At 50.6% G+C, this 12,066-nt stretch overlaps 1 protein-coding gene across 1 annotated transcript; it reads left to right on the top strand.

Moving 5' to 3' along the window:
- The first annotated feature begins 7,682 nt into the window (after nt 1-7,682).
- LOC102094311 (ubiquilin-1) lies at nt 7,683-9,404 on the top strand. Its single transcript, XM_021294389.2, has one exon. It carries the CDS (start codon nt 7,683-7,685, stop codon nt 9,402-9,404), a length of 1,722 nt encoding a protein of 573 aa, XP_021150064.2.
- Nucleotides 9,405-12,066: the final 2,662 nt, after the last annotated feature.

Consider the following 12,066-nt stretch of genomic DNA (forward strand, 5'->3'; position numbering starts at 1 on the left):
ACATCTTTGGATCATGAGCACCGTCTGGAGAATTTCCTATGCATAAGTGCAATAGAGGAGCCTAAAACATCTGCTCGGTATCACACCTCTCAGTGAACATGTAAGAGGGTGAAAATAATCAGCAGAAATGGGAAAAAAAAAGAAAGAGTGTTAATTTTATGTTCCTTCACATCAGGACTTACATATTGAGATGGGGTGCAGATGAATGGAAAGAAAGTGAGCTGTCTCCTGGGTGTGGGTCCCCCAGGGTCTATAAAAAACCCCATCCCTTGATGCAAGAGCAGATTCCCAGAACCTGCACATCACTGCCTGAGGGCAGAAAACCCTCGTTAGAGGCCGGGGCAGCACACTGGTGAAGTGCTTGTACTGAGTGAGCGAGTTCCTGGGCTTTTAGGAAGGTGGTGTATCAGTGGAAGAGTTGAAATTCAGATTGCCTGCTGTGGCAGGCAGGACGCCCGTGTCACTGCCAAGGTGCAGCAACGTGCACCTGACTTTGGGTACTGCCTGGTTAAACTGCGTCTGAGCCTGTCCTGGCTTAATCCCGCCGGCGCTTGTACAGCTCTGTGCACTCAACTGTTAGGTGAGAGCGTGATTAAGCCAGGATCAGATGGGCAGAGCAGGGGGAAAAGCCTCTCCGTGTTCAGGCTCAGAAGAGGATGCACTGGTGCCATCCTGAGCGCATCCACCACTTGTGGGATGGCTGGTCCGTGGTTGCACAGTCTGTGGGGGACTACGGTGGGTCCGTGTATTCTCTGACGGAGGGCATGGGAACAGAAATCAGCCTTGAAGATATCAAGGCCTACCTGTGAGATAGATAGGAGTAAAGGAGTATCCAGAGATGTTAAGGATGTACCCATGAGAGAGAAGGGAGTAGAAGAGTAACATTGACGACAGCAAAAACAGCCAATGAGATGTTACTGCTGTAACTTGTAACCAATAGTGAAGAGACACATGAATTGGTAAAACTGTATAAAAATGCACTTGTGGCAATAAATGGCATCTACTACTTTAATCCTGGAAGAACTTGGTTCATGTCGTTCGTCCGTCTCAACCGCGACAACAGTCCAACTCATTTACAGCCCCAGTACATAAACTGGCAACAGGCTGCTCAAAGAGCTTGTGCAGTTCCCATCCTTGGGGATTTTTGAGTCTCACCTAGTTAAAGCTGACCCTGCTGTGTGCAGGAGGTTGGACCAGAGACTGGCAAGGTCCTGTCCAGCCCGGATTCCTCCACGGTTCTGCGACTGTGAGCAGTTGTTATGGATTAGGTCTTCTGGCAGCATCAGCAGACTGTGAGCATGCATACTGAAGACCTCTTACATTGAGATTTGTTCTGTCCTTTCTTTTGGGCACTGGAAGCCTTGTAGAAAGTGCAAGGAACAGGCTGTCATGTCGGCTGGCAGTTGTACTGCTCTTGCTCCCATCCCCTGTGTCCTGACAAGCATCCCTGACCCAGGGAACTCTGGATCTCCAAGGGTGAAACTGGATATGGGGAAACATTTCTTCCTCAAAGGGCTGTTGGGCATTGGAACAGGCTGCCCAGGGCAGCGGTGGAGTCACCATCCCTGGAGGGGTTAAAAAGACGCATGGACGAGGCTCTTAGGGACATGGTTTAACGCTAGATCCAGGTTATGGTTGGACTCAAGGGTCTCTTCCAACCAAAATGATTCTATGATTCTATGTACATGGTTGCTGTCCTTGGGAATTCCACACTGTCCTTCATCCCGTCGTCATCAGGGAGAGATCTGGGGCTGGCACAGAGGCAGTGGCAGACACATTCCGTTTTTGCCCATGCCCAAAATCCAGGCTGTTCCAGAGCTGCAGTGTGGAGCAGCTCCGTGTGCGCAGGCAGTTGCAAACATCAATGCTTTGAGAGCCAGAAGTTTTGATGTTTACATTTGTGCTGCATCTTCCCATATGTGTCCCCGCAGGTTGCTTATCACAGAATCCCAGCATGTCAGGGGTTGGAAGGGACCTGGAAAGCTCATCCAGTGCAATCCCCCCATGGAGCAGGAACACCCAGATGAGGTTACACAGGAAGGTGTCCAGGCGGGTTGGAATGTCTGCAGAGAAGGAGACTCCACAACCCCCTGGGCAGCCTGGGCCAGGCTCTGCCACCCTCACCCCCAACAAGTTGCTTCTCAAATTCAAGTGGAACCTCCTGTGTTCCAGCTTAAACCCATTGCCCCTTGTCCTGTCCCTGGTTGTCACCAGAAGAGCCTGGCTCCATCCTCCTGACACTCCCCCTTTCCATATTGATCCCCATGAATGAGTCACCCCTCAGTGTCCTCTTGTCCAGCTCCAGAGCCCCAGCTCCCTCAGCCTTTCCTCACACGGGAGATGCTCCACTCCCTTCAGCATCTTTGTTATGGTGTGTGTGGTGCTTAATGCAGGTTAGTGTGGAAGGAAACATTTCGTCTAAAAACCTGCAGGAGTGAACCTGCTGGCCATTAAATACAGGAGAACAACCACGCTGGTGGTCAGTGGCACAGTGTGTCGAAGCTGGCTATCAAATACAGGAGAAGAACCTCGCTGGTGGTCAGTGGCACGGTGTGTTGAAGCTGCGCTGCCCCAGCTGAAGGCAGAAATGTGCAGCAGCCAACGCTCCCAGAACAGCAGGTCGGTGCAGAGAGGGCTGATCCAGAGTTCTGGTCCAGCAAAGCGTGGCTTTGTCTTAGTACAAACCTTCAGCATGCTCAGCAGGATCCCAAACCCCACAACGCTGTGATCACTGCAGCCGCGGTATCGCTAACCGAGGTATTACCAAGCAGGTTTTCTTGATTTGTGGGCAGCAAGCCCAGCAGTTCCTGGTTGGCACATCTAAGTTTTGTGTGAGGAAGCCGTCCACTATGTTCCAAGAACTTGATGGATGAAGTGAGCTGCTATGTTGCTCTTCCAGCACGTGTCTGGGTAGCTGAAGTCGCCCATCAGAACCAGCTTGTGTTGCCCCAAAGCTTGCCCAAGTGACTCAGATATTGCTTCATCAGCCTTTATCGTCTTGGTTTGGAGGTTGGTAGCAGATGTCTACTGTGAGATCACACTTGGAGATGACCCCTTGGATCTTAACCCAGAGACACTCAATACGGCTTCCACAATTGCCACAGTTGTCTTCCATACATTCCAGGTTCTGCTGAACATAGAGTGTGACGACTCCTCCTCTTCTTCCCTGCCTGTCCTTATGAAGCAGGTTATCACCATCATCGTGATCCTACAGTCATATGAGTCATCCCACCCTGTTCCAGTTATTCCTATAATATCATAACTTTCTGACTGTGCACAGAGCTCCAGTTCCTCCTGTTTTTTTTCCCCAGGCTGTGTGTGTTTCTATATATACACTTAAGGTGGTTGATCTCCTGGTTCTCCTCGTGGGAGGCAGGTGAGGAACATCTGTCACTGCTCTGGTCGCCCTGGCCTGTTCCCCAGTTGGCTGCAATCTCTAAAAAATACCCATTGCTGGGCTTAGTGCAGGATAAGCCAGTGGCTTTTGGCCTGGCTGACTTGTTTGGAGCTCATACTAATCCATGGTCTGTTTGAGCCCTAAAATCAGTTGCTAATGAGGAGCAGGTTAACGCGGGTGCAGTGAGGGGGTGGGTTGCTCAGTGAGAGCGGTGCTGCAATCCTGCCCTCTGGTTTGTGGTCAGCGTTCTAAATGATAGCAAAAAGGTCTGGAGGGCAGGGAGACAGAACTAACATATTACACAAGCACTGGAGAAAATACTTGATCTATAAAGGGTGCAAAACATTAATATTTAAAGAGCTGTAGAGGCATCTTCATTACAGGGTGGAGGTCTCGGGAGGAAACGTCTGATGCTGAGGATCATTGTAGTGCCCTTGAGAAGGATGAATTTGAATGAACGGAAAATGAAGCCAGACATATTCTGATTAGAAATAGAAGCCTTATTCTGAATAATGAGAATAATTAACTGCTGCGAGGAGAGAGCAACAGCAGGTTTTCCAACAGTGACTACACCCATATAGATGTGTGCCCATGTGGAGGATGGAAGTTATTTGGTACAAAGTTGTTTTCTCAGTGAAATATTTGTATTCCAGAGTGGTGCAGGAGCAAAAAGCCGCCTGCATGACTGTTTCAGCCTCCAGGTCTACATGGGAGGTGGTCGCAGCCCCAACCTGACAGTGTTCAAGAAGAGACTGGACAACGTCCTCAGACACACGGGGTGACCTGTGGGGTGTCCTGTGCAGGGGCAGACGTTGGAACCGATGATCCTGTGAGTCCTTCCAGCTCAGGACATTCCATGATTCTGTGATTCTAAAATGCCCCAAGTTGTGTCAATCTGACCTGGGGGGCCTCAAGGTGCTCCTCACCAAATCCTGTTGTAGAAGGACTCTGACCCTGAGAACTGGGAAACATTAAAAATAAAATTAATTTCCTGTATCTTCTAGTCTAGGGGTATATGTATATGTCAATTCTGTATAAAGGGACGTAGAATGCTGTTGTTACACTCTGGCAGTGTTTAAATCCTACTCAAATTACCACGTTGTGTTTTTCGTGTCCAGAGGAAAAGGAGTTAGGGAGGCAAACAGAAGAAGTTCTGGTGAATAATGAGCTGGGTAACCAGGAGCGTTTGGGGCTTGCAGAGTGTCATTCACCAAACAAAGTGGAAGTATTTTAGCAGCATGTTTGGAGCCATTTCTGCGTGGTGACAGAAAATATGGTTAAGGGATCAGGGGCACAAGGAGTGTTCTCCTCTACCCTTCCAGTTGCAGGGAGTGATGAGGCAATACACAGGAGAACCCAGCAGATCAATACGTGGCTGTGAGACCAGTGTCACCAGCAGAATTGGTTTTGGTTTTGTTTATTTTTGGCTCATGGGTCAGTTTACATCACACTGGGCCTGCTGGTGACGAAGGGGAAGCAGCCCTGAGGGACACCACTTGTCACCAGTGTCCATCCAGACCTTGAGCCATTGACCACTACCCTCTGGATGTTGTTATCCAACCAGTTCCTCATCCACCAAACAGTCCACCCATCAAATCCATATCTCTCCAGTTTAAAGAGAAGGATGTCATGGGGGACTGTGTCAGAGTCCACGCAGATGACACCCGTAGCCACCATGGTTGGACTCTGGGTGATGCCAGAAACTCTGCAGATATTGCAGGCACCAGCTCTGGGTCTGGCAAATTGCCCCCATTGGTATGAACGATGTCTGAGGAGGAACAGCAGCATCTAAACACGCTGTAAATGCTGCGTGTGCTTCCTGGGACAGTCTCCAATCCTCACAAGCTCCAGAAATCAAATTCCAGGAAGAATTATGACCATCCTTAGTGGGGAAGGAAGTGTTAGCTTGATTGGGAGTCCATCCTTCTGATTTTCGTCCCAGATTTCTTTATCTCCTGAGTCGTTAGAGGAGAGGCACTACCCAGGCACACATTGATACAGGCATCAGAAATAAATCTGGGCTACAGATGGGAAAGAGACTCACCAAAGAGCAAAAATAGTGATCAGAACCACCATCGCTGAATTTAGCACTATTTTTCCCATCGCTTCTCAGTGAGCTGGATGAGAGGGCTGTGGAGTCACCAAGCAGAGGGACTGGTGCCCTGTGGAGGGACAAATCTTGGGGAAAAGAGCACCTGGCATCAGTGCACAGGCACAGGCCTGCGTGCCAGTGCATTCCATCCAAATAAATAATTGCAGGGGAGCTCTTTGTTGCTGCAAACGAGTGCTGGGGCTCTGGAATTGCTCTTCTCCCTGCATGCTGTCTGGAAACAGAAACCGTACCATGTCCTGCGGGGAGTTACCATGTGGTGTGATTAGCTGACATGAAATAAGCACTCTGCAACTGGATCAGAAGGTTTTTGATTAAAAGAGAAACTTTTGTAGTTTCAAAAATGAGTGTCGACATCAAATAACCTGAAAGCTATGAGGAAAAGGCTAAACAAATTAAGCTGTTCTGGTATGCACCTGGATTTTTGTATTGGCTCCGTGAAAGTCAGCTTTGAATTTTGCAGGTGCAGAAATTCAGCACCAACCTGGGACTGTGAGAATTTTTTCCGAGCATCACATAAGAAATCAAGCATGGGATGCTAAGACAAATTTACCTCCTTTTGTCTTTGTTTTGAAACAAACATCAATTTTCTCAGCTGGGCGAGGGAGAGATTTGTCGTGGTAATGGAACTGTAGGGTGTTTGCTCTGTGCACATGGAATTAAATGTAATGGCATCCACAAGAATGGTGCAAAGTGTATAGAAATTGGCATAGGTTGAGTAACCCTTACCTGGGAACATCTGCACGGGGACAATCCTGGAGTTAAAAATGGATGGAGGGATTGAGAGCAGCCCTGCGGAGAAGGACTTGTGGCGCTGGGGGGTGAGAGATTGGCCGTGACCCGGCCATGTGCACTGGCAGCCCAGAAACCACCCGTGTCCTGGGCTGCGTCCCCAGTCCCGTGGGCAGCAGGTTTGGGGGGATCCTGCCCCTCTGCCCCACTCTGTGAGACCCCCCTGCAGTGCTGGTCCAGCTCTGGGTCCTCAGCACAGGACACACATGGAGCTGCTGGAGAGGGGCCAGAGGAGCCCCAGGAGTGACCCGAGGCTGGAACAGCTCTGCTGGGGACAGGTGAGAGAGTTGGAGTGTTCAGCTGGAGAAGAGAAGCTCTGGGAGACCTTAGTGCAGCCTTTCTGGACTGAAAAGGGGCCCATAAGAAAGATGGGGACAGACTTTTGAGCAGGGCCTGTTGTGACAGAACAAGGGGTGATGGTTTAAACTAAAGGAGGGAGATTCAGGCTGGACATGAGGAAGAAATTGTTGCCCTGAGGGTGGTGAGAGCCTGGCCCAGGTTGGCCAGAGAGGTGGTGGATGAACCATCCCTGGAGACATCCCAGGCCAGGCTGGACGGGGCTCTGAGCAACCTGAGCTGGTGACGATGTCCCTGCTCATGGCAGGGGGACTGGGGGAGCTGGGAAGGTCCTTCAGCACAAACTCATCTGTAATTCTGTGATTCTAGGGCTGACCCTGTGCATGGGTTGCGCTGGCAGCAAACCCACAATGGGACCCAAAGACTGGGGGTCAATGTGACAATTCGATGTGCTTCGTGTTCCTGCAGCACACCTGGCAGGAGGGGGGTGTTCGCTGAAACAGGGGAGCAAGGTCCAGAGCCGGGAGGGTGGGTGCCCGGGAGCTTCGCCGTGGGTTTGGCGATGCTGACCTGCTGGTCATGTGGAATGGAAATGGTCCTGGAGGCCCCTAAGGCTGGGGGTCCCCATGGTGTGGTTTTCCTTGTGTCCCGGGCACTCGGTTGGGGACCATGGAGGCGAGGAAGCCTGAGCTCAGCTCTGAGGGCCCTCACTGCTCACTCTGACATCAACTCTGATGTCACAGCACAGGGACGCTGCATGGCCATTCTATACGGGCAGGAGGCCGCAGTGGGACAGGGAACATGGGGGGACTGCTTGGGTGGTGAGTGACTGGAGCAGCTGTGCAACATCTGGCTGTTATGTACACTGCGGAGGGAGGTGGTCCTTGTCCCCGTGTCACTGCTCCCTCCTGGCAGCTGTCACCATAGCAGGGGTAGCTGCCACCCCCTGTTTCCACTGCAGCTGTCACCCTCTGTCACCTCCTGCCAGCACCTCTGCTTTTCAACAGAGCGACGCGCAGTCCTGGTCTCGGAGTCACCATGCCCAGAAGCAAAGGGGCAGCAGAGACTGGTCAGCCTGTTGTCACCATGGATTCCTCAAATATCATCAAGGTTACTGTGAAGACGCTCAAACAGAAGGAGCAGTTTGAGGTTGCTCAGAGCAGCACCATCCAGGAGTTTAAGAAAGAAGTTGCCAAACGTTTCAAAGCATCCCCTGATCTGCTGGTCCTGATATTTGCTGGGAAAGTCCTCAAGGATCAAGACACTTTGAGCCAGCATGGAGTTCACAGTGGGGTCAACATCCACGTTGTCATCAGGTCCCAGCAGAAACCACAGGATGGCCTGGCAGATCAAGAAAGAGCGACCGCCCTGATGCGACCTCCCAGCCGCAGCAATTCCAACTTATTCTACTTGGGAAGCACGGGTCATCTGCAAAACCCAAGCTTAGTCCATCACAACTTGTCTGAGCTGTTGACCTCCAGCCAGGAAATAGTGGCACAGACCATGGAGGACCTCTTGTCCAGGATCCTCGCTTCAGGCCTGGATCTGAACACCATCAACAACAACACATTTCTGCTGGGCTTCCTCCTTGGGGTGACGGGTGTACTTCTCCTGGGCCTGGACTCCACAGACCTGTTGGACTTGGTGAACAGCATTCAAGAGGAAGAGGTGCCCCTGCACAGCTTGGTAAGGGAGATGCAGACTGCCTTGGTGCGGGATGTCCTCGACAACGCCGACGTTGTCAGGGACCTCCTCATGTCCAGCCCTCAGATGCAGCAGCTGGCTGAAGAAAATCCTGAGATTTGCCACATTCTCACCCACCCCCAGACTATCAGAGAAATGCTGGAGGCCTCCAGCAGCCCTGCCGTAATGCAGGAGATGATAAGGAACCATGATGTGGCCATGAACAACCTGGAAAGCATCCCTGGAGGGTTCAGTGCTCTGGAGCAGCTGTACAAGGAGGTTCAGGAGCCCATCTTGGACGCTGTGCAGATGGGAAACAGCCCCTTTGCTCCCCAGGACAGTAACCCAGCCCTGACGGGAGCCAGGCTACCAGCCCACACCGAAAACCGGAGGCCATTACCCAACCCTTGGGCTCCGCGGTCCAACGGGGTCAGTGGTAATGCAGGGGACTGCGATGGCCAGTTCACCATCAGCAGCACAGGTGACAGTTTTACCTCGCTGAGCTTGGGCCCTGCGGCAGGACCGGTGGTGCCCAACTCGGGGCAGGTTCAGACCATGGTTGAGCAGCTGACAGGAGACCCAGAGCTCATGCACAGCCTGGGGAGCGCGTTAACAAACCCCGACAGCCCCGCACAAGTGCTGCTGAACAGCGCTGAGATACCGAGTGATGGAAATTCTCCACTTGAAGACCAGCAGGTGCAGCAGCTGCCACCGGAGCTGGAGGATGCCGAGATTTCGTCCCTGCTGAGGAACCCGCGGGCGCTGCAGGCGTTGCTGCAGATCCAGCTGGGATTGCAGACCCTCTCGACAGAGGTACCGGATTTTATACTGAGTTTGCAGGACCCAAGTGTGCAGCTGGATCTGGAAAGCATGGACGACTCGTCACAAAGCAGCGAGTCTGAGGATGGTGGAGATTTCAAGTCAGATGGGGAGCAGGGAGAACATCGGATGGAGATGGATGAGGAGATGCCACAGGCCAGATTTGGGAGACAAATGGAGCAGCTCAGTGCCATGGGCTTCCAGGACCAGAGCGCAAACTTGGAGGCGCTGATTGATGCAGATGGAGACGTCAGTGCAGCAGTGGAGATACTGGCGAAAGCACCGTCATCGGACAAGATACCGTAACTGGTTTGTCCAAATGAACCGGTTACAGCACCTCATCTGTCCATGGCTGCGTTTCAGTCTCATCCCACACTAAAAGCAGCAGGGTGCATGCTAACAAGTTGTGTGCTGTAGCGTTCTTCCATCCGTGAGAATTGATTTCCCCTGGTCCGCAAGGGTTTCTTGCATCCAAAGGCAACAGACTGAAGAGCTTTCTGTGTCGCCGGAGCGCCGTGCTGCCCCTTTGCAGATGCACTGTGGTCCATGTCTGTGTGTGGGTAAAAACACACCAAGAAAAGATATTGAAAGCGGAAATATGCAGTTTTACAGGTTAGGCACTGATACTCAGAGATGCTGCAGACCAGATGATAAGTGAGCTTGGCTCCATTTGGACTCCAAAACAAACAGGGCCATAGATTCTATTTTTTTACTTTATTTTTTATTTACTATTTATTTATTTTTAAAAAATGATTTTTATTTTTATTTTTATTTTTATTTTTATTTTTATTTTTATTTTTATTTTTATTTTTATTTTTATTTTTAATTTTAATTTTATAGTTTTATTTTTATTTTTATTTCTACTTTTATTTTTATTTATATTTTTTATTTTTATTTTTATTTTTATTTTTATTTTTATTTTTATTTTTATTTTTATTTTTATTTTTATTTTTATTTTTATTCTTATTTTTATTATTTTTATTTTTATTTTTATTTTTATTTTTATTTTTATTTTTATTTTTATTTTTATTTTTATTTATTTTTATTATTTTTTTAAATTTTCATTTTGAATCTGGCCTTGGAGGAAGCGAGGCCGGGAGTGCACGAGCCACCTCACTCCTGTCGCTGCCGGCATCAGCCTTTCCTCAAGTGAGCAAATGCTGTTATGAAAGTCAATGTGTCACTTCTGCCACTGCGTCTCCTGTGCGTGTGGTGTCCGTGAGGGTCATCGTAACAGTCAGTGGTGGCTGTAAGTCACGTTTACATCCCAAATGTACACACAGTGGGTTTTTACCCACCTGTTGTTGCATGGAAGGATTTAATTTCATGCACCAGTTCAGAGCTTCTCCCGTTAGCAAATCCTGAACCTTTTGTGCTTTGTCCAGTGTCACACCAGGGGCCAGGGGTTCAGGCATCTTCTCCAGACCCTCAGGAGCAGAGCTGAGTGTCTTGGCAAGTCTTGTCCCTTTTCCTTTGCTGTGTGTATGAGGTTGTGAATGGGGTTGTGTCATATGGTTGGACTCAATGTTCTGAAAGGTCTTTTCCAATCTAGATGATTCTAAGATTCCATTGGCAGCTCCATAATGCTCTTCAGAGCTTTGTCTCTAGCACACGAGCTGTGACAACTGATGGGGAGCTCCAGGCGTTCAGCGTTTTCTGCTGCAGACCTGCCCATGATGTCCCAAACCCATGTCCTGGCCAGCCCTTGTGCCAGGGGAGATGGAGCGGCTGGCGCTGGCTCTGCACCTCTGGACCTTCTTCCCTTCTCCCAGCCCTGCGTGGGCCCAAGCAGCTCAGGATCAGCCCAGACCCCTTTCCTTTGGCCCCTCCATCAGTTCCCCACCAGTTCCACCACATCCCTCCCTCCCTGCTCCTCACCATCCCCTCTGCCTCCGACTCTTCTTGCTGCTCTGGGTTTCCCACTCATTTCTTCTGTGAGCATTTTCTCTCCCACCATTCTTCCCTGGCAATATGTCCAGTGACAGGTTTTCTACCCATTTCTTTACTCCACCTGCCCCATTTGTGGTTTTTCAGCCATTCTTATGCCAAATCCGGACATCTCATGTCCCATGTCTTTTTATTTTGCATCTTGTTCCTTCTTTCTCCCCACACCTTCTTTTTTCCCCTTTCTGGAGGTGACTGGATGGTTGGTTCTGGGGAGATGGGTTTGCTGTTCAGTAGACTGTGTTCAGTAGATTGGAAGATGCCCCTCACTCCTGGCAGACCTTGTGTGTGACCATGCACATGCCAGCAGCCGTGATTTGCCTGACCCACTGGGACAAAGCATTGGCCCCTGGCAGCAGTTGACAAGCTGGTCTTGGTCATGTCCTCTGTTGACAGCAACTCCAGCCCTGCCCTGTCCCCTTGGCCACAGGGATGTGGTTTATCTGCAGGGTGGTGGTCACGGGTTCACTGGCGTCTCCATGCAGCAGCCACGGCCTGAGGGCTCTGTCATCTGCACCAGCTCAAGACTTTGCAAACTTCCCCCATGGTTAAAACTGCCGCTGCTCTCACCTCCTTCTCTCTTCTCCTTGTCCGTGGAGGCAGCTGGGCTGACAAACTTCAGCTGTCGTGTCACCAGGGTGTCCCTCATCCCCTCTGCCCCGCTCTGGTGAGACCCCCCTGCAGTGCTGGTCCAGCTCTGGGTCCTCAGCACAGGACACACGTGGAGCTGCTGGAGAGGGGCCAGAGGAGCCTCAGGAATGACCCGGGGCTGGAACAGCTCTGCTGGGGACAGGTGAGAGAGTTGGGGTGTTCAGCTGGAGAACAGAAGCTCCAGGAGACCTTAGTGCAGCCTTTCCGGACTTAAAAGGGGCCCATAAGAAAGATGGGGACAGACTTTTGAGCAGGGCCTGTTGTGACAGGACAAGGGGTGATGGTTTAAACTAAAGCAGGGAGATTGAGGCTGGATATAAGGAATTGTTGCCCTGAGGGTGGTGAGAGCCTGGCCCAGGTTGGGCAGAGAGGT

This window comes from Columba livia, chromosome 1 (genome assembly GCF_036013475.1).
Source record: "Columba livia isolate bColLiv1 breed racing homer chromosome 1, bColLiv1.pat.W.v2, whole genome shotgun sequence".
In the NCBI taxonomy this organism is placed as follows: Eukaryota; Metazoa; Chordata; class Aves; order Columbiformes; family Columbidae; genus Columba; species Columba livia.